General features: G+C 43.9%; 1 protein-coding gene across 1 annotated transcript in view; it reads right to left on the bottom strand.

Annotated features, from left to right (window-relative positions):
* PTPRN2 (protein tyrosine phosphatase receptor type N2) overlaps positions 1-26,640 on the bottom strand; it is a 914,532-nt gene that overhangs the window by 76,436 nt on the left and 811,456 nt on the right. The window contains exon 14 of the mRNA XM_040984210.1: positions 25,749-25,943. Within this exon, the coding sequence (XP_040840144.1) occupies positions 25,749-25,943 (195 nt within the window). The remainder of the gene's footprint in view (positions 1-25,748; positions 25,944-26,640) is intronic.

The raw sequence follows: 26,640 nt of genomic DNA, 5'->3' as shown, positions 1-26,640 counted from the left end.
GAATCACTTCCAGTCTCCAGTATCCGATAACAGTGGAGCATTCTGTTTCCATAGATCCCAGCTGAAGAACTCAAGGAAAGGGAAGGTAGCAGACAGCCTGGAGGGTCCCAACACAACGCCATTCTAGGATTGCTCAGCACTAACAGTGACGGACTGGGATACTAGGAAGTGCAAGAAGATTCACTGTTGCTATTAAAAAGAGTAATGAAAATAAACCCCTGTTACGCAGTACCAGAACTCATCAGGATTGTGGACTATTTATTGTTACACATTTAGTTTTCCTTAATTTTTTAAAATTTTGAAATGTACACACACACATACAAAAATATTGTTTGTGTGCTAGTACGCTTCTCAAACGCCTGCAACAGCCATGGCTGGACTAGGACGAGGCCAGGTGCGTCAAATTCTTTCCCCAGTCTCTTCCATGTGAGTGCCAAAGACCAAAGTATTCAAACCATTACTTGCTGTCTCCCAGGGTGCAAATTAGAAGAAATCTGAAATCAGATGCAAAGCTGGGGCTTGAACTCAGGCCTTCCAATAGAGGATGTGGGCCTCCCAAGCACTGCCGTACCCTGTGACAAGAGCTCAAGGCAACACGGTGGGTCCCCCTTCACTTTTTGTTTTATTTTTAGTTAGGGTGGCCCATTATAAAATAAGCAAAACAAAATCCATCGAGTATTCTTTCATTTCAATCAAGATGAAATCAAACTACCAGCATCAGTACAAAACACGTCTGCACAGCTTACAAGGTACGTCTCCTGCCTCGAGTCTTTCAGCAGGAACGAGCAAACACTGTCCCAATGCAACTTCATGCCAACGATGATGCCACCAGAGAAAAGCTGACCACCATGGAGAAAACAGCTGAAAGCAAGCAGTGCTTTCAGGGAACACAACCGTTAGGAGGGAAGCTGCTTTCTTTCTTTTTTGTGGGTGCTTGTTATGGCACAACGTCCTTTAATTGACTGAAGTTATAATCAAACCTTTTGTTAAAGCGAAGAATACAACCCATTTGCCATTTCCTTCCTCATGCCAAAACCAAAAAGTTTTGTTTGAAAATGACAAGCTAAACTAAGGCTTTCAAAGCAAAGAGGAAGCTGTTTTGCTGCCATTTGAGGGGAAATGATGACCTTTTATTCTTTTCCTTTTAAAAGCAAACATTGTCACCATGCTTCATCATTGACATAAAAGGAAATATTTATGTCATATGTTTGAATTCCAAAACTAAGGCATTTGAACTGTAAGCAAAAGTTGTGAAAAGGTAAAAGAACAAATTTTCTTGGCTCAGCACAGATGCACAGAACTTTAGGCACCAGCAAGTTGTGTGATTAGAAAACATATTTTGCTTGCCTATGGACTGTTGCATCTGGCATATTTTAACTATCATATATTGATATTACACAGTAGGCCTGTTTAAATATTGGAAGTTAGAAATTCGAAGTCATACGTGCAAACTCAAGGGAGGACAGCCAGAGTAAAGCAATCGGACAGTGTTATTACTTCTGAGCACAGGAAAGATTCGCTTGGAACAACTGTATTCAAATTACCATCTGACTCTAAGACAAAGCTGCCAGCAAGGCAGACAGGACAGGGTGGACCCCCTTCTTCACCATCTAACTCCTTCAATCACTGCTCCATGCTCGATTTACGGTGATCGTACAGGACAGTTTCAACACACCTTGCTTCGAATCCTCCAACAAAGGAATTTAAGACACATGGTAGATACATGCGCATTACAGAAATACAGACACAATACAGGACCACACAGGCTCACTCAAAGCAGGTTTGCATGTCAGTGTGGTGTTTACTTGGACAAACCCAATGCAGTTTTGGAATCCAATCTCTGGGTTTTCTAAGAGGAGTCTGTGAGGAGGAGGAAGGGAACGGAAGGAACTAGGAAGACCTGAAACACCAGCCAAGCAGCCTTTTCGCTGTCACATTTAGAAAACTGCTTCCATGGAATTTTGCTTTTTCTAAGGAGGAAGCCTTCCAAGATCTACCCATGGTAAGGAATATGCTTCTTTTTTCCCTAATTAATTGGAAAGTGGTAAAAATTGATGAAATTGGGTAGCAAAAACCTCATTGAGGATATTCCAAACAAAGGGTTTATGGAAAGTGGAAATAAGTGATAAGATTATTTCGATGCAAAAATATTTTTAAATCCCTGCATACAAAGGACCTGCAAAATGTTCATGGAAAGTATCTATTTGACAGAACCTATGCATGCATTTCAAAATTCCTTTTCACTAAAATGAGCTTACCTTTTGCTTTTTATTTGTACAGCTTTCTGAGTCACACTCGGGCACCAGACTCAGCCTCACCAATACACGTGAGTCACTGCCATTTTGTCTAAATTCTCTGGAAGGTTCGTTTCGCAAGCTGACCCATTCTGCGTAGGATTCTACAATCCCGCCAAGCCCACTGGCTCTTGAAAACTATTTTCTGTGTCTGCATGTGGCTCAGGAATGAACTCCTATTCTTCACACTGTTACCAACCAATGATAGAAAACCATAAAACATCATAGTGGAAACATCTGTCTGCAAAACATAAAGCTTTCACAGAGTCCCCAACTAGCACTTAGTGAAGGTGGCGAAGGTGAGACTTTGTGCAGTACAAAAAGTGGAAAAAGTGTCCCATGGTTTTAAGGGTCATGAATGTTACAGAGCCATCTATCTTACCTAAAATTCTTTTCTTACTTGAGAAACAAACTATGCAATAACTAAGAATTTCCCTTTGCTCCAACCAGTGGAGCTTTATGGAAATGGTTCTTTTTTGTTGTTGTCCCAAAGTACTGCTAGCAAAAGATGTCAGAGGACAAATTCCTGGTTTCTACTATGGGCATTAAGGAGTGGTCCATACCTCTAATGTGGTCTGGGAGAGTAAAGAGAAAAGAAAGGTTAACTCTTTGCAAAGTGATGAGTCAATGGGACAGGTAAGCTGTTTAGATCTCGGCTGTGCAGAACACAGCTAAACCGGAAGCTTCAACTAATGACACATTTTTATTATAGCTGTGTGTTTCGATGTTCCCAATATTGAATGAAGTTCAGATTTGCAAGAAATCCCATTGATATGACAGCATTTCCTAATCAATGTCCCAGAAATCTGCAGGTGGATGACGGGCCTTACCTCAGGTCCTCGTCAGGTGGTCTTGGGTGGAGATGAACTCTGCTCTGTGTGTCTAAACACACAGTGAGCAACTTCTACCAACATCTACGCTACAGGTTTATACAAAAAATCAGAATTCTTAAAGACCTACAACTAAAACACAGATGGGAAAAATGTTAACAACGAAGGCATTTTATGCCAGAAACATTATAATTAATAATCTTTAAAAAAAACAAGTAATTGCATCCTTAGCACCTACTGTTACTAAGGGGGGTGTTTTTTTCACAATGATTGATAGTTTGTTTTATGCTGGGCATTCTTTAGTGTGAAACAATATTCAAGTGTGTGTGTAGGCGGGGGTTACAGAGGTGTCTTGAAGAAAGACTAAGAGAGAAAGTCTATAATAACAGTGATGATGACAATAACACCACTTTATATTTGTAGGCTGTCATTCTCAGAGAAGTGCAAAGAATTTTAAATGAAGAATTTCATGAACCTTATTATCTTATTACACACCTTAAAAATTAAGGTTATATGAGCACAGATAAAATATAAAGATGAATACTTATAAGCCATGGAAAACAACGGAGAAAATGATGCCACATCTTCTAGTAGTATTTAAATTTATGGCGAAAAAGGTTTGCTTGACATTCTGAAAAAACCCTGGATGCTCCTCTAGTTATTGGAAGAGAATGTTAAGAGTGGGTTATTATTTCACACAGATTCCTGCCCACTTCGTTGGCTGGTCATTTATTCTTTTGGTCACTACTCTGATTAGGTTCATACCACAAGACAAAAGATGACATCTGCTCTGGGGCATAACAGGCACAAGCCCTATCCACTCGGGAAGGAGTTGTTTAGCTAGAACACAGAGTACTTAAGTAACCGCAACTTAGAAAGATGAGCTCGGATAACGTTAACTGCAAGAAGATACGAATCAGAGTGATTTGTTAGTGAGAAAGTGCAGGGGACAGGGACGTGTACCTAGGTCAATATTTGGAGTCCACCACTCTCTGAAGAGTGATTCTGAGATGATTTCTGTGAAGTAGAGGAGCGTGGTGCTCTTTCAGGGAGAGGGGCAGCAAAAGCTAGGACACAGTCCAGAAAGTCAGGGCAGCTAGGACAAGCAGAACGGTATTCAGAGCCAGGCCATGCAAAGGAGTCAGCAGTTCAACAGTAATTGTAAGATCACTCCGCTCTCTGCAGCCATCCACACCAGAGATGACAGTGGCTGAGATGTGGGCAGCAAGAGTAGGAGTTGGAGATGGAGAGAAATGAGTTGATGCATGGTAGGTATGTTCTGGAGGTCGTACTGCCAGGAATGATCAAGAGAGCACTGCGGTCTATTTAATCACCCCGCTCACTCTTACACTCCTAAAAGTTCCAAAGCATTTAGTTTGTGGAATGCTTTGTAGTTGCTTAAATTCTTCATGCCTCATGCAATCACAGCTATGATTCAATCCAAAAAACATGATCATAGTTTCAAATTATCTAAAGTCAAAAGTATAGGTAAAAACCTGAAAAGATCTATGAAAAACCCTATTTGTTTATTTTTGTTATTATTGTTGGAAAGGCAGATCAGTGATATGGAGATTCAGAGAGAAAAATCTTCTGTCTGCTGATTCACTCTGCAAGTGGCCACAACAGCCAGAGCTGAGCCAATCTGAAGGATTACAGGAGCCAGGAGCTTCCTCCAGGTCTTCCATGTGGGTACAGGATCCCAAGGCATTGGGCCGCACTTCACTGCTTTCCCAGGCCACAAGCAGGGAGCTGGATATAGTGGAATAGCCAGGGCATGAACCGATGCCAATATGGGATCCTAGTAGATGCAACGTGAGGATTTAGCCACTAGACATCCATGCTGGGTTCAACCCTGATATTTCTAACACCCTCTGTGCCTCTTTTGCATCGACAAAACATTCAGACATTGGATAGCTCTTCTTGGTTTTCCCTTTTTCTGTTACATGCAACCTCATTGAAGTAGGCGTGCTCAAAGTACCATAGAACATTAGCAGCTGATTGCTTAACCTAAAGTCTGAAAAGTAAAAACAATCAACCAACCGGATTGACCTAGAATGCTTTAGCTATTGACCCATAGGGCAAATTTTGAAATACAGATGAAGCATTGACAAGCAAATACATGGCCACCTTATAAAGCTGCACTAGCCAGGCAGCGTAGGCTGAGGGCACTGTTGCACCCCTCTTGGATAACTCATGTCCCATTTTTTGAGCTACCATTGCCATCATGAACTGGTTGCTGGACCGCACAAACGAAAGATTCACATTTTGTAGAGGACAGAGATCCCAGCCCTCCACAGCATGCCCACACTGACACCATCACAGCCGGGTTTTCAGAACACAGGAATGTTTTTAAAACGCACAGGTGCTCTCCATGCACTGTCCTGCATCTCCTCCTCCGTGGACACCCATGTGTGAGAGAGAACTGAGAACTTCCTCAAGAATTTGACAGAGTGCTAGGTCCAGAAACATCTCCAGTGCCCCAAAACACAACGTGAATTTCTCACTGGAGCTCAAAGACAGACTACAGGTCGAGCGTCCCAAACATGTAGTCATGTAAATGTTGTCTTTCTCCTGTTCGTGGCTGCATTTGGTTGTCTCAGACAATGTCATGCCTAGTGCTTTTGTCAGTGCCATCAGATCAGTGCAGGAAGCGCAGAAGGACAGGAGCTACAATGAACACATGCTTTCAGTTAAGCTAACTTTACTTCCCTCCTTCCCCAACACACAGTATTTCTAAAATCTGACACAATGCCTGATCGATAAGTAGTCACTGAGTGCAGGAATGGCACAGACACCCACTGAGTCCTGTCTTAGGAATACTGGAGCTCTAATGTGATCAGAGCGAGGTCACAGAAGTCAGACAGTTTGAGGTGAAAATCATCCACTCTTTGGAAACACACGTGGGAAACACTGAGCAACAACAGTGTCATCAATAAAACATTTTTGGACAAATGGGTATCAGTGTTTCATTGACTAACACTCTTCATTTTTTTAAAAAAAAGATTTTTATTTTTATTTGAAAAACAGAATTACACACAGAGAGAGAGAGAGATCTTCCACCTGCTGGTTCACTCCTCAAATAGGTGCAATGGCTGGAGCTGAGGCAATCCAAAGCCAGAAGCTTCCAGGTTTCCCACAGGGATGCAGGGTCCCAGGACTTAAACCATCCTCTGCTGTCTTCCCAGGCCATTAGCAGAGAGCCGGATGGGAATTGCAGCAGCTCGGACATGAACCGGCACCCAGACGGGACTCTGGTGTTGTAGGCATAGGGTTGGTAGCCCCACTATATCAACCTCACATTTAATAACTTCTTTAACAGTATGTGCTAACTAAAATTTTAAAACATGTATCACTCAAATTAAAAAAGAAACCAGAAGAGGAGGAAGGTAGGTGTCCACGATATTAAAAAAAAAAAAAAAACTAGAGAAGTTTACATTTTTCTGGTATTTTCTTATATGCTTTCATAGACTTGTTTTTTTCCCCCTGGAGATCTTATAAACACTTTTATCCCAGCCAGGATATGTGGAAATATTGCATAAACCATTCCTGGAATGCATGAGCAACTCTGGACCTTATAAAAATATTCTTTCATTTTCAAAAATATTTGCAACCTACTGTCAGATGTAGACACATTCACAGGCGATATCAGAAAGTGGCTATTTTAATGACAAATGCTTTCCTCAAACCTCTTCCCGCTCAAACATTTTATTCAAAATTATTTTCATAAGAAAGATTAACAATTTCAACATTAGCTGCTAATCCCCTTTCATTTATAACTCTGCTGATAAAATTCTTTGCTTGTCATTCAAATAGTAAGTAATAATTATAGATTTGAGGCTTCCATCTCTGGCTTCATTAATGGTAAATTGCATGGAAGTCTGAAGCGTAAGTCAGCTTTGATACATCTCAAAATGCAATTTCCATAGCTTCCCTTGGATATGTACAATTAATTACACAGTTAATAAGGGAAATATGTTAATGAAAAGAGCATTATTCATCCAGACCACCTGCCTTTACCAAATATCTTTTGTGGGTTTCTTTTCTTCTTATAATTCTGATCTATACACGGTTTTTAAAACTGAACAATGCAATGATTTTAAATTCCAGTCTTCAGCTACTTCAATTAAAACAAGTCTAAAGAAAAATAAAATCAATTTTATGATTTTTTTTTTGCTGGTTTCTACCTTTTAAAAGTTGAAAATATCTATTCATGGTATCTTCAATTCGTGAAAGTTATTTATCAAAAAGACTTACTATTAAGGTCTCTTATTTCATAGATAAATGGAAAATTTAGAATAAAATACTTGGAAGATGCAAGATAAATCTTAACTATTCTACACAGATTAAACTCCCCTAATTCTTATCTCATTCTTTTAAATCTCTTTGCCTAGCAATAATTAAATCTTCTCATTCCATTTGGATAATCAGAGTTTGACTCTGGATAGTTTAACATAGAAACCAATCTTAACCCTCACTAAAATGTTATTATCTCCTAAGGCTTTGATGAGTAAAAGAAATTAGGATGATATAACAAGAAAAACTAAACTATGTGATTAAAACTATATATTTATTTTTATAACTCAGATAAAAAATTTACTTATAGGTATTTGCTGTGCAACACGATTTTATTAATAAATACAAATCTTCATACATTTTTAGAATTTATTTTTATTTACTTGAAAGGCAGATACACAGACAGCTAAATACAGAGTGAAAGAGAGAGAAATAGAATTTTCCATTCTCTACTTTACTCTTCAAATGCTCACGGTCAGGCCAAAGCCAAAGACCCAGAACTCAATGAGTCTTCCATGGGAGTGGCAAAGACCCCAATGCGTGAACCATCCCCTGCTGCCTGCCAGGAAGATGGGAGCAGAAGCAACATCAGGACTCAAATGCAGATCCTTGGGTGTGGGATGTGTGAGAGCATCTTCACTGCTTTTCCAAATATCTGTCCCTGAACACATGTTTAAACAGCTTCAACCAAATGCTTTCAACCAGCAGATATTTAAAATATGCAGTTGAAAATCAATCTTAGGTCCAAAGAGCTAATAGAAAAACACAGGGATGTAAGGGGACAGTGGGAGGGGAGGGGGGTAGATTCATGACAGTGTAATTCTAAGATAACAAAACTCCGAGAAGATATTCAAACCTGTTAACAAGTTCTAGGAGAAAAACAGAATCTGTAAAAGCAAAGAGCATCTACTGTCTTTCCAGCACAGTGGGTAACCTGGGAACGACACCCAGAGAAGCAGCCATGCGGAGACACTAGGTGACCCTCAGTTGGTCCACTCTGGCATCCACCGATTCCAGCAGTGTCAGTTTTGTTGAGATCTTGTTAGATCAAGGCTTTGGCCTAACTCTCTCCATGTCATGCGGTAGCAGATTCATTTGGCTAAATGACAGCCACCCACCTCTCCCCAACTTGAGAGTCACCTACAGAATCCAAAAGACCAATTCCATCAACTCACAATTACAGCAACAGACTCTCTCAAAGACCCACCATCACAAACTAACACGTAACCATCCAAAGATCGTTTCTCCCACCCAGATGACGACAGGGCTTTTGACAGGGGCATCTTTGGGAGAGGAGGGGTGTTTGCTAGCGACACATGGCGTCTTGCTTGCTACAAAGCAGCAGGTCTTCTCTTGGCAGCAGCCGTTTATCCTCTGTTGCAGGAATGTACTCATCCTGATTTTATGATGCAGTGTTGAGGAATACAGGATCTAATCGGAGCAGCAGAGGTGTACCCAGGATAGTAATACAGTCATGAACTTGTACTCGCAGAAACAGATGGGGAACACTGCGTTCTGTAACACACCTGCACAGATGCTTAAAAGTACTCACTGAAAGTATGCTGGCTTGTGTATGAACTTTCTAAAACTAACATGCTACATGTCCATGAGCAACAACACAAGAAAGGGGATGTAAGACTCAAAACCTATCTTCTTGAACTTGGCAGATTTCAGGATAGTCTAAACTGGCTTATATTTCTAACAAGGCATATGTCAACAGTTGGAAGTGCAGAACAGTTTTAGGAGGGGTGTGCAGAGAAATCTTTGATACCTTGGTGAGGAATAACTAATCTTTGTGTCCTACCTAGTAAGCTATGTGTGAGTCCATGTCGCTAAATACTGAAATGAAAATAGACATGAGACAGCTGAATAGTACCCTATAGCCATTTTAAGGTGTATAGCAGCCAGTTCTGTGTATAAACTAAAATTGAAATGTCAATGAAGTAGTCTCAGGATGTGGTTAAGAACTAGCCCTTTTTAACATATTTGTTACTCACTATCATGTCAATTAATTCCATAATGTTGTAAATCGTTGTTGATGTTATGTTGTGGATTTTAATTGATCGGGATGATATTCTGCCAGCTCTGGCTTCTGACCAGAGATGGTCTCCCCAAGAAACCATTGAATTTATCTGGACAATAAGATGCTGGACTCTATGCTTGCAATGAAAGAATCTTGACTGAATTTGAACTGTAATACTGCACCAAGGAGGAGAAATCCACCATGGGGGGGGAACGGGGAGGGGTTGGGGGAATCCCAGAGCCTATGAAACAGTGTCACATAATGCAATGTAATTAATAAAAAAATAAATAATAATATTGCATTCTTAACCTCTTTATGAACTGCGGTGCTAGCTACTTTAATGCTATTTCTATCCTCTTGATATCTATAGTATATTTTAATTTTGCTTATTATAAAATCCAACAAGATGTTAGTATTATTTTATATATTTAGTACCCATTGTGACATATTCATATACTTACCATTTTTATTCTTTTCTCTCTTTTTTTTGCATCTGTATTGTTTCATTTGAAATAATCTTCCTTATGATTAAAGAACATTCCTTAATATATTAAAAAAAAAAACCTATCTTCAATGCTTTACCAACCAAACTAGCTAATGAGAAATGAAGGGCAGATTTCTAAGCCTACTTCCTCTGCTTTCCCAGACCTGCGAGGCCAGCAGAATGGTTGAAATGTCACTGGAGAAAAAGGGAAAATCAGAATTCAACAGTCAACCACAACAACTGCCAGTCGGATGGTGATCATTCCTCTCTACATTGCTGCGAAATGAAGAGCTTGAGCTGGAAGTGAACGGAGTTGCTCTGTCAAAAAGCCATTCTTTACTTTTTAGGGTGAAAAGACTGTAAAATATATTTTTAATCTTTTCTGCAGCTCAACTGCCAATCAGATTTTGGACTGCCAAAATTACAAACCCATTCTCGGGGTTTGCATTCTCGGGGTTTGACAGGCAAAGCAGGGTTAGACCATCAGATGTCATTCTTCCTGTTCTTGGGTGCCAGAATAATACAGCAACAGAGCTTTGAGCCTACCCTTTCCAATAGCTACCTCTGTCATCACTGCAGTGGGTGCCGTCTGGAAATTCTCCAAGTCACCTGTGTTTAGGGTACCCTCACTCCCCACTCTGCTTGCTGAGCTAGAGTGCGCACCCACAGTATGCTGATGTCGGTCAGAGGTTTGCAGGTGGTTTGCAAAGGTGACCCCTTTGCCTGTTTTTGTAAAGGCAAACACAGGAGCCAGGCTAGATGTGGCCTCTGCCTGAAGCTGTTTGATTGTAAACAGCCACCTGTGAGAACATCTTTATCATGCAGAACGTTAAGTTGGCTCTTAGATGCGACTGCCAGGGTGATATGAGGTTAAACAGCGGTTCAGCATGTGCACTGTAATTCAGCTGCTTAATCTACATTAAGTGTTTGTTTTCGGTGATATGAAGAATGAGATAACCTGAAATGTGTTCCTCTACAAGACTCCAGACATGTTAGACAAATGGCACAGCAATCTTTCAAGAAGCAAGGGAAATCCCCAGGAATCCAAAATGAAGTAAGAACTGAAATGTGGCGTAAAGCCCTTTAAATGTGTGGGTGAGGGAGCAGGGCAAGGAGTTCCTGTATCTAAAGCCAGGGTCTCTTCTTGGGCTTTGCTGTTCATGTGGGCCCTTAAGAGAAGACTGCAAAGTAAGAGGGAGGAAGGTAGGCCCGAGACTACCACATAAGCCAGCATCCTTGGGTGGCTAGCAGTATTGAGGCAAGGGTATGCTCCGGCTGCAGGAAGCATCTGAGTCTTCCATAGTGGGCTACATCACCAAATGTGAGCGAGCTGGGAGGCTCCAAGGCGAGAAGCTCCTCTGAAGATGACTCTGCTTTCACGGTGCCTTGGAGCATCTGGCAGAAGCATTCTCAAAACCTCTCTTGGGGTCAATTCCATCAGCACAGGGCCACGTGTGTCCAAGTCCCCTTGGTGAGGAGCTTATAATCCTAAAATTATAGGATTCACTAGACAATAAACTACCACAAATAAGTCCGTAAACATGTCAAAAGGCAGGATGAGATGCATGAGAACTTAATAAAAGTAGATGATTGAAAACAATAATATAATACATTCATGATGAAGGTATAAATTGGGAATGAACAAAAGAAGAAAAAGCAGGAAGACTAGAAAATAGTACAAAGCAGAACAAATGGTAAGTGAAAAGTACATTCTGTGCAATTATTAATATCATGAATGGAATTAACACTAGGCCAGACACTACTGAAGAGAAACAATGCATCCTGAAAGACAGGTTTGAAGAAAGTCCTTGGAATATAGGACAGACAGAGATGGAGAAAAAAACACAAGAGAGTTTAAGAGACATGAGACTAAGAATGTTAAACATATTTTTACTACAGGAGAAAATGGAAGAGAGTCAAATTTAAATTGTGTATGATTTATAATTTTCTGGAATTGATGAAAAAGTAAGACTTCCCAGATTCAGCTATCCAAGTCTGCAATAAGAATAAAAATAAATCCATACCAAGAAAGGGCACAAGCACCTTCCAAAATAATAAAGGCATCAGCAAAAGTACAGACCACAAAAAAAGTTATTTGACCAGCAAAAGTCTTTTCAACAACAATGGTACCAGAAGCAACAGAACAGGATTTGCTTTTGTTCTTTACGTTTTTAAAGTATTATTTATTTGAAAGGCATATTTATAGCGAGAAGGAGAGACACACATAGAGAGACAGAGATCTTCCATCTGCTGGTTCACTCCCCAGGCAGCCACAACAGCCAGTGTTGAGCTGATTTGAACCAGGAACCATGAGCTTCTTCAGAGTGTCTTCAGAGTTCTGCTTTCCCAGACCATAAGCAGGGAGTTGCATGGGAAGTGCAGTAGTCAGGACTTGAACTGGTGCCCATATGGGACTCTGACACTTGCCTATGGAACCAGGGTACTGGCCCCCCAGAACAGGGTTGGTAAAGCAATGAAACAGAAAGAATTGGAGTCTGACCTTTGGTTAATTTACTATGCGCGCATGAGGACAACAGACATTTTCAGATCAAGACTGGGAAACCAAGAAGATCATCTACTCTTAGTGAAGAATTGTGAGGTAAAAGAGGAACAATTCAGGGGGAAAAAAAAGTGGGAAAATAAGAGTCAATCTGAACCACTGCCAAGAAAATTCTAAATAAAAGTAGATAATTTAAGCATACGAAAAGAAGATGAATCAAAAATAATGAACTTACTGAAAATACCCCGTACTAGAGGGAAATAACTGAGTCAGTATCTAAACGTATGGGCTTACTGAGAGGAAGATGGAGATATCAATTTCAGGCCTTGTCAAATCAAGCACACTCATAAAGATTATCAAGGTAATTGCTCTAATGTAATTGCCCATCTGGTTGAAGGCAAAAGGGGGAACAAGGAAAACTGAGTTATCCCAATAGAAAATGGGAGAGAATGCCAAAGAAAAACAAAAGGCACAATGGAATAATGGTTACACAGAAAGTACAAAATATGGCATACATGGCTTAAGCATCAAGTAATGGATAGTTGAAAAGAAAAGAAAAGAAAAGAAAAGAAAAGAAAAGAAAAGAAAAGAAAAGAAAAGAAAAGAAAAGAAAAGAAAAGAAAAGAAAAGAAAAGAAAAGAAAAGAAAAGTTGCTTTGGGCCCGGCACGATGGCTCAAATGGTTAATCCCCCATCTCCAAGCACCAGGATCCCATATGAACGCTGATTCGCATCCCGGCTGCTTCACTTCCCATCCAGCTCTCTGCTAAGTAGCAGAGGATGGCTCAAAGCCTTGGGCCCTTGGACCTGCGAGGGAGACCCAGAGGAAGCTCCTGGCTCCTGGCTTTGGATTGGCTCAGCTTTGGCTGTTGTGGCCATTTGGGAAGTGAATCAGCAGATGGAAGACCTTTGTCTCTCCTTCTCTCCATACATCTGCCTTTCCAATCAAAATAAATAAATCCTTATTTTAAAAAAAGAAAACTTTAACAAAGTGTCCACCATCACTTGATTTCTCATAACAATTAACTTTGAGCATCATTAATAACAAAGATGCTGCTGCAACATGTCACAGCATGCAAGATTTCCCCACAATGTATCTTGATTTTTTTCTACAACCATACTGTCATGTGGATTTGGTTGATTCATTTCAAGGACAGGGAAATGAGGTTCATGGCGTTTAAGGGTGACCCAAATGTCATGTAGGGAAGCCTCAAGCTTTATGCAGCAAACAGCACAAAACAGCACAAAACTCCAAACAGCACAAAACTTTCCTAGCTTGCTGAGCTTCATTCCCCTGTTGTTTCAGAAGAGAACAACGTCAGTGAAAGTGATCACAACTCAACCTCTAACCAACGTGTCCCAAATGCTGTCACCTTTTACTGAAAGGACACAAATTAGCGAGTGAATATAGACTCTGGTTATGCCACTAAGCCACAATGCCAGCTTCAATTATAAGATTCTTAAGGGCAAGACAGTCATCATCTACCGAATTCACAGCATTTGTTCAAAGGCTGTGCTGGGGATGTTAAAACAGAAAAAAAAGATAAGCAGAACCCAACTAACAGTTGTTCAGTTAAGATTGTGTATGGAACTATATGATTTCATGAAATCTCAAAAGCTGCATTAAAAAAAACTGTTATGTTTATTCTGGGACTTAAATAATACTCTTGTCACTCAATTCCTTTGAGCACTGTGTAAAAACGTACTGGTGCAGGAGTCACCAAGCAGACCAGAGGATGTGACCTCTCATCTTGGCTCCTCCTGTCCCACTGCTTGGGGAGCTCCAGCAGTGCTGACACAGTCATATAGTGGTTCTTAGTCACATACACTCAGAGAACACTTGCCAATGATGAACGCCCTCAAGCTCTAGTTGAGGCACCTGATTCAACTGCTTCCCTTCACAAGCATCAAACTTAGTGTTTGATTATTCAATTTAATTTAGCAACTGCTTCTTGGATGCCTAATTTTATCTCTTCCACTTTGGCCAATCTCCCCAGCACAAGAAGTATACCAAATAAGAAAATGGTTTAAAGAAGAAAACAATTTTAAAAAGAGAAGAGAGGAACTCAGGGGGTGATGGGCACAATTTAGCAAATCGTTCCCCACCGGCAGATCTATCCATCTATGACGCAGGTGGCTACCTATTTCGGACCCATGACTTCTCCATAGATTCTCCAGCTGTCACCCATCTTCCCTAGAGCCCTGATATTCATCAAAGCAGTGTCTAAATCTCTAATAACAAGGCCTGGCGCTTGTCTTCCTTGCCCCCACATGGTAGCACGAGGAGTAGTGTAACTTGACCCACTGAATTGTTCTCTAAGAAGCAAGGAATCAAGGCATAAGACACAGTGGGTTGGAAGAATAAAGAGAATGGTAAAGAGTGCACTGGTACCAAGCTAGCATCTTAAACAGCAAATTGCATTCGTTAAAACAAACGTCGCTCCTCCTCCCACTCAGAAATAGCAGCCACTAAAGAACAGAGGATCACAATAATGCTTTTCCATGTGTCCTAGCCAAACTATCTGTAAGGAGTTAGCACTGGAACACCTGCCAAGCTCTCCATCTCAGGATGGAGAGCTGCAGAGGCTGACGGAGCTGTTGCAGAACAGAAAGTTTCCACAGCTACTGCAAAACCGAGGACACCAACACCCCCAAGTGGCACCAGTTGTGAATGTTTCTCTAACTGGACACCTGCTCCTCCTCGCAGGGCTCATCTTCTAGACTGATGGAGGACCCAGCCTTCCTCACCTGCAACTACCCCACCTAGGAAGCCTCCATGACTTCCTCTCCCCAAAGCACCTGTGTTGCTCTGAGCAAGAAACAGTTGCAGGGGAAACGCTGTGATTGAAATGTGTTAACCCTTGCTAGCCTTCTGCTGTCCCAGGACCTGAAGTACATCTTCATCCACAGGAACAAGCAGGGGGTGAGGTCAGGACCTAACCTGAGCAGACAGGCTGGTCCTTCCTGCTGCTAACGAGTCAGCCTCAAATCACAGGGTCGTACCCGTAAGCAGAGGCGGCCGTGTGAGCAGGTCCATGGGTCAGCTTACTACTGACCACACATTCAGCTCAGATGGAAGCTACATCCTCTGTGGGTCATGGAGGAAAGACTTGGGGCTTCTCACCAGAAAATGCTGGCCGGGGATGTCGCATACCACTCTTTAATACAGGCTTAATGTCGACCTGTTAATAGCCTGTGTTGACCCCCTAAACCCCAGTGCTTGAGGACAGACAGAGCCCATATAGAGTGCTAAGCTCAGATGAAGCCGGCAGGGCAGGGCGCTAATCCAATCTAGCCAGTGCTGTTGCAGGAACAGGAAGAGACAGAAGGATGTGCTCACCCCAAGGGAAGGCCATGCAGGGAAACAGGGAGAAGATGTCATCTACAAGATACCAGGAGAGGCCTCAGGGGAACCCAGCCCTGGCATCACTACCAACTGCACACTTGTGGCTTCCGGGACTATGAGGAGAGCACTCCCAGGGACTAAGTCCACCAGACTCAGACACTGCATGACAGCCCCAACTAGTGTCATTTCTCATGCCTTCCAGGGGCTGCTCCTCTTGCTCGTGGTATCACTGGATACAGCACTCTGCCTGTACCCCCAGATTCTTATTCTCTGACACACACAGGAAACACGCATGTCTGGGATGCCTCACCTGCCTGTCTCTCCCCTCAGGCCTCAGGTCAGCATATCCTGATTTGGCTTTGAGAAGGTTTGCTTTCTGTCTCCCTCAAAGTCTTCCCTGACTAACCAACATAGCCTGCTTTTTCGGGGCAGCTAGAGGTGACTCTCACGTGTGGCCAGAGGATAGAGACAAAAGTACACGATTTCAGCACCGGCCACTCTGCACTGCACGCTTACTCTGTAGCCTGCAGAAGTTGAGGGGATCCTGATGCCCTCCAGGACATGCTAAGAAGGAAATACAAATGACAAGATGTTCAATCTCATACGCAGGAATGTTAAAGCTTGTGACACAGACGGTTAAGCTGCTGCCTGCGACGTTGGCATCCCACATCAGAGTGCCAGTTCGAGTCCCAGTTGCTCCACCTCTGATCCAGCTCCCCATTAAAATGCCTGGGAAAGCAGCAGAAGATGACACAAGTGCTTCAGCCCCTGTCACCATACAAGAGACCTGGATAGAGGTTTTGGCTTCTGGTTTCCACCTGGGCTAGCCCTGGACACTACAGCCAGCTGGGGAGTGAAGCAGCTGGTAGATCTGTTTCTGTACCTCTCTCTCCCACTCTGTGTAACCCTACCTTTCAAATGAGTAAAATGAACCTTTGAAAATAGTATTTGCTTGTTCAGCATTGTGGCGTATTAGGATAAACCTCTATCTGCTGCATGGGCATCCCATTTGGGCAACAGTTCAAGTCCAGGTTGCTTCAATTTCGATCCAGCTCCCTGTTACTGGCCTGGAAAAGCAGTGGAGGATGGCCCAAATGCTTAGGTCCCTGCATCCATGTGGGAGACTGGACAGAGTTCCTGGCTTCTGGCTTTAGATCAGCTTAGCTCTGGCCATTGAGGTCATTTGGAAAGTGAACCAGAGGATGGAAGATCCTCTCCTTCTCTCCTTCTCTTTCTGTAACTCTGCCTTTCGAACTAAAAATGAGCAAATCTTTTTAAAGCTAGTATTTCTCACAAGGATAACATTCCAAGGTTTGATTATTCATTTGACAGGAAGAGTCTCAGACGCAGGCCATTTCCATAATCAATAGGACTGCTAAGAGGTCAAAGATTTCGGCAGAAAGTGTAGCAATCTCTCAAATAAATTCATCCTGGGTAACCCAGGCTTTTGCACTGATTTAGGCTACATATATCTTTTACATTGCCTGTGTTCAAATGGGATGGTAAATTTGAAAACTGTCCTATAGAAAATAATGAATTACTACACATCAAATACTGGAAGAACATATAGCTGTTAAGAAGAATGAGGCAGAGCCACGTGGGCTCACAAATCTGTACAGGATTATGTCAACAGAAGTGTTGGGGGCACTGTTGTAATAGTAAGTGAAGCCACTGCCTATGATGGCCACGTTCCATTTTGAGATTCCAGCTTGAGTGACTCCACACTTCCGATCCACCTGCCTGTGAATATGGCTGGAAGACACAAGATGATGACCCCCAGTAGTTGGGTTCCAGCCATTCATGTGGGGGAATTGGATGGAGTTCCAGGAATCTGACTTTAGCCCGGTCCAGCACCCACTGTTGTAGAAATCTGAGATGAAACCAAAGGATGGAAGAGTTCTTTTTCCCTAATCTTTCTCCTCCCTCGCTGTTATTCTGCTTTCAATAAATAAATCTCTTTTAAAAGAGAAATACGAGTTTCTCTGTGTTGCCACCATAAGATTATTTCAAACATTTCACGGGAAATTAAAAAGCTATTTGGATGTAAAACGTTTTGCGATCCATGCATTTTTTCCCTCATAATATATATTCCCATGAACTTTTGAAGACCCCATATATATATGGGTTTCTTTCGCACCACAATAGACTTACATTTTAATTCCAGTTGTTATGAGCTTTTCCAAAGACATTTGTTAATGTCTCACAAGGACACGATGGTAACAGCTGAATCTGGAGAGAGGTGCATATCAGGAATCGCAGCCTGGGGCAGAAGGCATGCTCCCCAGTGACCGCCTTCCCCCACGGACTAAGTGGGCCCGAAAATGCTGCCACGAAGCACATACACCCAGCTAAAATGCCATCCTTGGACTTGGCTTGCTACCTTGTCCATGTACCACATGACCTTGTAAGGAAGACCATAACCTGAGCTGCTGTTACTGATGTGCAAGCTTTTAGGGTTGGAGACTGCCCTCAGGTTGCAAATTGTTCCTTCTAGACATGAGGATAGGGGAGTGACTGAGCTTCATGACATGAACCCATGACAGTGACCTTCTACCCGCAATGCCAAGGCAGCTGAATAAGCACCATGTGCCAGGCAGGCAGTAGGTGCTGCACACACCTTATCTTGTCCTGCTCATCTGGTACCCAGCTTTAACTCTCCTACCTCTTAAAAGGCTTGAGCAGGGGACTGAGGTGCAGGTTAATGTGTCTCAGTGGTACCCATGACTAAGTCACAGTAACATGAGCCAGGAGTGGCAGCATGAGGAATGATATAGATGCTGCAGGCTTGCAAGAATTTATCCAAGCAAGAGAAGACATGCGGATGGGTTTCTCCAGGCTTGGGCCAGGCCCAAAAGCCAAGGTCTCATTGGGAGGTCAGACCAGTGAAACTCAACCTCACTCAGCCTAACACATGTGTTTCTCCTACAAGGTTCCTGAGGTCTACAGAGGTAAAGATCCTCAGTGCTCACACCTGGACCGCCCTTTAACATTAAACATAATATCCCGCTATGTAGAGAATACGAAGGTTTCACGTGATTGTGTGCTAGGGAAAGAAGACCCCCACAAGGAACTCAGCAAGAGGTGGGTTTCATGCCCCTCCACCATGCTGGAAGAGAATGGGACTGAGTATCATCCTGCTCCCATGAACACCCATCGCCTAGATACCAACCAATGAGAAACACCATCCCGCCACGGTGAGCCAGCAGTGGTGACCCACTTCGTGCTGCTTCAGCAAATGCTCACTCCACAGAAATGCGCAGACTCAGGAGTGCATCAGGCTAGTTCTCAGCCCTGAGAGAAGGACTGCCCAGCCATGGAATTACACGCCCACAGGCCCAGTTGCCTTCATCTCAGAGAGCTACTATCTGTTACTAAGACCCATGAGTGGATGATGGGCTGGGACCTGCTAGAACTACAAGAGACTAATGGAGGCTCAGGGCAGTGCATGTCCTACAGCCATCCTGGCTACGTGGCTCTCAGTCTCTTTGGCACAGGACATTCAGCATCTTTTCAGGAAACCTTCCTAGGTAAGCAATTTGCTGGTACTATTGTGAAGTAGAAATGAGGGCAAAGCCAATGAGCCAGGTGGGAGAAAGAGAGAGAGAATCTTGACGGGTACCAGCTGAAAGATAAAGGCTTCTAAATGGGATTTGAGGCCAACAGGAAGTCACAGGTTGAGAGAGAGGCCCAGAGCCCTGCTGTCAGCATATTTACGTGCTTGAGGGGGTTCTCAACAGTGCTGGAATGTGGCCATTTCCAACAGAGAAACACACAATCCTTCACATATTGAAGGACTTTAGCAAATCCCATTGGCCGGTCCGAGAGCCAAGGGCAGCAGGGGCCTCTCAGGCGAGTCAGCACACTCCTGTGCTTCAGTGAAGTTCATGAACTTTGTTCTGTTTTCCGTGCTGATGGACAGTGCTGTCCACTTTCCCCATGTGTAACTTTCAACGTCCTCTGCTGTCACACAGCTCCTCTCAGTTTTCCTCTCCTCGATACAGAATGGGTCTAATGCTACTTTTCACATTCCTTAGGACAATGGCTATTACATAACACACTTCTTTAGTGGCGCTCATTCTTGCTGTCAGTATCACACGTTCCAAGAGCGAAGAAATACAGGGGTCACAGTCCATCTTCAGACCTTCCATATGGGTGAAAACATATTTTTACAAAGTTCTTATTTAATACCGTTTCCATGAATTAGGTTCTAAACAGCTGCTGTTCAATTCACAGTAGGGCCACACCCTGATTGACTTACTCCAGATTGGGAACTTATTCTGCATTGTAAGGCAGAAGTGCATTTAGCACACCTAATCTGTAGCATGACACGCTATGGATCCCTCATGCACACAGGGATGACTGACGATTGGGAAGTCTGCCCACCCCTGCTCCCCAGCATCTAAGATGTGTCACACATGCCTAATGCAGGAGAAGTGCAAATTCAAAATCTGAAGTATGCTCTCCACTGAGTACATATTACTTTGGCATCACTGTAATGTTGAAAAGAAGTAAGCTGAACCGTGGTGGGTTGGGGACTGTTTGTATTCTTTATGCCTAATGGAGAAGGCATTAAATCAATGTTTCTCAACAGCCCCACTTCCAAGGAAATATTCTAGCTACTAACAGCTCCATTTCAAATACTCCCGTATACCTTATCTGCTCGAGGCGTGGTCTGTCTACACACTTGCTTTTCCATCACGATTCACAGCTGACTCAGGCTTAATTGCTGACTCTTAGGACAGTGATGCTGTTTTAGACATCCTCACGCAAAACCAGTCATGCAGGAGCTGCACCCTTCCTATGCACAAGTGTCACTGAAACAGAGCTTTACAAAAAAAAACGAGCTCAAAAGTGATTCTTAAGAAAGGAAGCAACCAAACTTCTTAAGACATATGGTTGCGCACGTAAAATACATTGACAATGCTTTTGTGAAGGTCATTCAGGGGCATCGTTTGCTTTTCAGTGTCTGGAACGTGACCTCACTCAAACATGGCCATGTTGCCATGCAAACTTCATTTGACAACACCCACAGTGCTTCCCTTTGCTACTTGCCTCTTCCTGGTTCTCCCATGTATTCTATAAACATCCATGAGCATGGTTGCTTTGTGGAGTTGGGCTCACCTTTCCCAAGACAGAATGAGGAGAATACATTGCCGGGGCCCTGGGGTTTGCACCCTTCCCTCTATGGCAGCCTTGTCCATTTCCCCCAGAGCACTGGTATTTCTGGGTGGATTTCCCATGTAGAGAATGAGACACTTTCCTCCTTGGTTCCATAAAGAGAAAACAGGAATTTGTAGAAGACACTTCCTAAGAAAATACAGGCAAACCCAAACTAAAGCCCTAAAACAGAGAATAAGTGAGGTTTCTAGCAATGCACTCCGAGCTGCCCAGATGCTGGAGGTACCGTTTCCCTTTCTGTGCCACAATGCTTTTCTTTCCACTTAATGATTATCTCCACAGGCAAAGGACCTCTGTGAGGCCTTGGGTGGGTGGCATCCTACATGGCCATCCTGTTGCCTCCACCCAGGAACCCAAACAGGAGAGCACTGTAACCAAGCCCAGGGCCTGGAGGGTTTGTCCACGAACACAGAACCAGCAAAGAGAACTTCAAAGCTTTGACACTAAGTTCGCAGCAACCCAGAACCCACGTTACACTTCCAGACTTGTGTACTTGGTCCCTGGGCATGAGACAAATGGGTTGATTGGCCTGCCCTGTTCCTTCTCACAAATTACTGACTCCTTCCTGTAGCATCCAGCCCATCTCCCTGGCATCTCTGAGACATGTGGTTCCCATGCCTCACTATTCTGTGTCTTGTCATTTTTTAAAAAAAAGTTTGAAAGACAGACTTGCAGAGAGAGGGAAAGGCAGGGAGAAAGATCCATTTACTGGTTCACTTTCAGGTGTCCAAAACAGCCAGAGCTGAGCTGATCGGAAGCCAGGAGCTTCTTCCAGGTCTCCCATGTGGGTGCAGGGTCCCAAGCTCACCCAGGCCACAAGCAGGGAGTTGGATGGAAAATGAAACATTTGGGGCACGAGCTGGTGCCCATATGGAATTCTGGTACTTGCAAAGCGAAGATTTAGCCACCGAACCATTGCGCCAGGTCCCATTCTGTGTCTCGTTTTACCCATGGGACACCTTGACCAGCCTCCTTGTACTGTTGTGACAACGGCTGCTGCTTATAGCAAATTGCTGGTCTCATTGGGAGCTGCAAATCCCACGGAGTTCTCATCCCATTACCCGGGGGCAGATTTTCCCTCTCCTTTCCTGTGGAGTCACCCCTTCCTGTCTCCTTTTTGAGGTATGAGAAGTCTGCTTACCCTTATGGATGGAGGTCTACTTACAGAGTGCCATGGCTATTGGTTTTTAGCATGCAGTCACAGCACATAAGGTAACAGGACAATCTACAGTAGAAGGATGGATTCATGAGCAAGACCAGGACGCTCATGGTCTGGAGGTATGTCCTACCACAGCCAGAGCCCCAGGCCAGCCCCACCTGAGGGTGCATTTTACCTTTCTATACCTGCATGTGGCTGACAGGTCTCGGGGATCAGCATTTTCCAGATGATTTGGCCAACCTCCTTCTGCCTGCTTCCACCTTGGTGTTCAAATATCAAGGATATTTATTTCATCATCTCTTCATGTTAAAATGTCACACTGTGCCCACTGCTCCATGGCAGCAGCTGAATATCTGGAACAATCTGTTCCTCGGGTCTACCTGGACTTTGCATAATTTATCTGATGGTCCTTGAGTCTTAGGTAATGTAGTTCAGGAAGAGCATCGTGTTAGCTGTCGGATGTACATGAGCGTTTCCTTACCAAGGGTCAGGCTAACTGATTACCACGGAATTATCTTCCTTGTAGCTTTAAATGAGTTGGAAGGTCATTTATTTCAGTGTGCTCTTAGGCCCTAACATGCACAGGTTTTCTGCAGTCTGCGCTGAGAAGGAAGACACCCATTCACGAGCCAGTTACCTTTGAGCATGACTCTGGTCAAACCAAAAATGTGTTCTCACGCTGAAGAATGGGCCTAGGGTTTCAGAGCCTGATTGATTACTTCTCATTTGTTTATATCAGGTGAGAATCTTAGTAAGAATGCTAGCAAGAGGCCAGCCTGGTGGTTAAGACCCTGTTAAGATGTCCACGGTCCATCTCATAGTACCTGGGTTTGAGTCCTGACTCTCACTCTTGACTTCAGCTTCCTTATAATACACAATCTAGAAGGCAACTGTGTTCCTGCCCACCCACCCACAGAAGAGTCCTACATTGAGTTCTTAGCTCTGGCTTTGGCCCAACCCAGCACTGGCTATTGTAGCCATGTAGGGGGTAACCCAATGGTGGAGGACTCTCTCTTTCTCTCCCCTTCTCTGTCTTTCCTTCCTTCTCTCCTCCTTTCTCAAATAAATACATAAATTTAAAAATATATACTCATATGGGAGTGGGCATTTAGCCTAGTGGTTAAGAAAACCTATGTCCTACATCAGAGTGTTCGAGTAGATTTCCTGGCTCTGGACCCTGACCTCAGCTACCTGCCATTACAGTCCCAGGACACAGAAGATGAGAGCTCAAGTAATTGGACTCTTGACACCAGTCCCAGCTCTTGTAGGCATGTAGGAAGTAAACCAAGAGAGGAAAGAGTTCTCTCTCTCTCTGCCTTCCCTCATTCCCTCTGTCCCTCCCTCCTTCCATCCCTATCCTTCTCTCAAACAAATACATTAAACATCTTTTCTAAAGATGTGAACTTGGGAGTGGGCATTTAGTCTAGTGATTATAACATATACATGTCTCCCATCAGAGTGTTTGAGTTCCGTTCCTGGCTCCAGATCCTGACTCCAGCTACCTGCCAAGACAGATTCCGAGAGGCAGAAGATTGGGTTCCCACTACCCACGTGGGAGACCTGGATTGGTTTCCTGACTTTCAGCTTTGATCCAATGCCGCTTGTAGCTACTTAGGACATCTGGAGACTGAACCAGTATCTCTCCCTGTGTCTCAAAAAGCAAACAAACGAGCCAAATGCCAGCTAGAGCTCCCTTATGCATGTCCCCAGGTCTCCTGGCTCCTACACCAGGGAAATGCCAGAGGCGAGACTCCACATGCCTGTGAGGGCAAGAGAATCCACCTACAAAGTTAGGCCGAAACAAAGAGCCTGAGGACCACTGCTAAAGAGACAACGTGCAGAGGTCCAGGGCCCAATGCAGATCCACATGGAAGCATGGACTCCGCACAAGCCCTGTGGCTCTTCACACTGATCCCCATTCTGACAAGCCACTGCTTATATTCTTGGAGGCCCAGGTAATAGATTTGGTTTCAAACACAGCACCGATGAATGAGAAAGATCCAGCTGCCCTTGAGTTCACGATCTGTACATATGGAGTCCAAGGGGTTGCTGAATGTTCTGTCTGAATGTATTTCCAGACCAGCCTCAAAGGTGGCACATTGGGGAGCATGCAGTTAGAAGCAAAGCTGTGTCACAGTGTCATGATGTCAAATGACCTCTCACATGGGACAGTTGACATTGAGCCAAGCCATGTTTCTAACAGTTTAAAGACCAAGTTTGTTCTTGTGGTTAAGCATTTCCATTGAAAATGAACTGTGATGTTTGCTCTCAGAATTGCCATTTTATACACGAGTGGCAAAATACAATTTTCTATAAATAAATACAATATTTTCATGTACCAGTTGGGCTTGAGATATTATCCAATTGTGACTCAAGTGTCTTGAAATATGAAAATGCAGAATACAGTAAGAGCTCTCTAAACAAATCGCCCCTTAGTTGACTTGTCACATAAACACTCTGCCGCTCGCCGTGTTTTGCCCCAATTCTGAAGCTCATCACAAATCTGAACCTCTGAGCTCCATTCCTTCTTCTGAAAGGGACAAACATCAAAATATTCTCTGAAAATGCAAATCATTGTGCCCTATAAGGCGAAGAGGCTCTGGCAAAGTTACTGGCTGTGAGCACACACAGTCGCCAATCAGTGCATGTCTGCTAAATGAACAAGCAACCAACAACTCCTGGGCAACGCATTTGGGAATTCCCCATCCATTCCTACAAATGAGCAGGGAGAGGGTTTCTGGCAGGCAGCCTGAGGTCACAGAGCCTCCCTTTCAGGGCTTGGGGGCAAGGAAAGATCAAGAAGTTACGATACTTCCAACACAAATGTCTCACAATAGCAAAGAACAGGACCCATCTTTTGAGCTGGGGAATTCACTGTACAGGGAGAAGCAGTTGCCTGGTCTATGCTCCTTCCCCTGTCAACAGGTAGCTTTGTCTCCAGTACAGACACCAACATGGCTGCCAAGCTTGCATTCCTGCCTTCGACAACCACCAACAGGGACGTCACCCAAGGCAGAAAGATCTAGGAGACAGGCAGCAAGCAGTAACAAATCCTGGATCAGACAGCAATGCACAGCCATTCTGTAACTGGTCACTGCAACAAAGGCACATCGCGGGAGAAAGCCACATCTCTGTGGAGATGCCTGCTAAAGCCTCACTCGCCCGAGCTCCTGCCCCGGCACTGCCACAAAGGCCTCTTGTGAAGGGCCAACAGCAAACATGCACCTCTTCCTGGTTTTGCGTTCTACTGGAAACCACATTTAAGTGGTACCACTTTACCTGACAACATCCAGGGTGGTGGGACTGGAGGGGCAAGGGAGCAGCTGCTGCTGATCAGTTAGAGGGCTAAGAAAGTGGTACATAAGGTGCGTCCCAGCACTCAGAATCACGTAGCTGGGGCCCCGTCTGACCGTTGATTTTTGTTTTGTTTTGTTTTAACCCAGAGGACTCCCTGCAAAAACTACAGCCCTGACTGCCACCTTCCAGGAAGGCAGGGCTGCTGTGCATCTCATCCATCCTCCACAGCAACAGAACAAGCCATGAATGGGCCTGCAGCACTGTGTGCTGGTGCTGTCGGCGGAGCCACTTCCCTGAGAGATGATTTGGACCACTCTCCCTCATCACAGAAGACACATGCCTTACCAGGATCATGTGGCCAGTGGAGATGTCCATGTTTGACTGGACGGGCTCCTCGGACCAGGACGAGGTACTGCTCCGGGCCGAGGGGCTGGGCATTGGCCCGTCACTGAACTGGGAGGAGACGCTGTTGATGCGGGATGTGTGTTGGCCTTCGGGGCGGTCCGATGGCCGCACAGCCATGCGTTGGCGGCACAGTTCCTGGAAGAGAGTGGGAGGGAGAGATTAGGGGGTTCCTGATCCTGGGACACTCTCATTCCCTGTACCCCAACAGCATATTCTGAGGCCCCCTACATTGGAGTTACTCCTTTCTCGTGTGGGAAAGAGGAAACTAGAGTTACACTCAGAAAATGCTTCAGGTTACATGGAGCTGGGAGACTTCCAGGAATAAATACATCCACACACCCACACACACTGGTACATACATGCACATACAGATCACACATTCAGGAAAGGGGCCTCTTCTGCTTCCTGCTCTGTGGTCAAAATGGAATCTCTGCTCTGTGGTCAAAATGGAACCTACAACAGAAAGGACAAGGTAGGCATCTTTCCTTTCTCTTGAAATATAAACCCTCAGGGAGGTAAGCGTGATTTTTACCCTCTGGTATAAATACAGACACTAGTACCATGATCAGAGTGTTGAGCAGGGAGGAAAACACCCACCATCTCATTTTGGTGTTTATCTTACCAAAACAACTTCCACAGACAAAAGCCCATGCAAAACTGTATCAGCGGAACCACATGCCAAAAAGAAAGCAGAAGGTCACGAACAAAGTTTAACTCTTTCTGACAGAACTTTTTGGATTTAAATGAACTTCTCAAGATTACAGGCTAGAGCTTTAGCTGGGTCTCTGCAGGATGTATGACTTTCTCCCATGAGGGCAATGTGTGAACATGG

Source organism: Ochotona curzoniae, unplaced genomic scaffold (genome assembly GCF_017591425.1).
Source record: "Ochotona curzoniae isolate NIBS_2020 unplaced genomic scaffold, NIBS_Ocur_1.0 contig_4105, whole genome shotgun sequence".
In the NCBI taxonomy this organism is placed as follows: Eukaryota; Metazoa; Chordata; class Mammalia; order Lagomorpha; family Ochotonidae; genus Ochotona; species Ochotona curzoniae.
The sequence above is the reverse complement of the archived record's forward strand: the minus strand, read 5'-3'. Positions and strand labels throughout refer to the sequence as shown.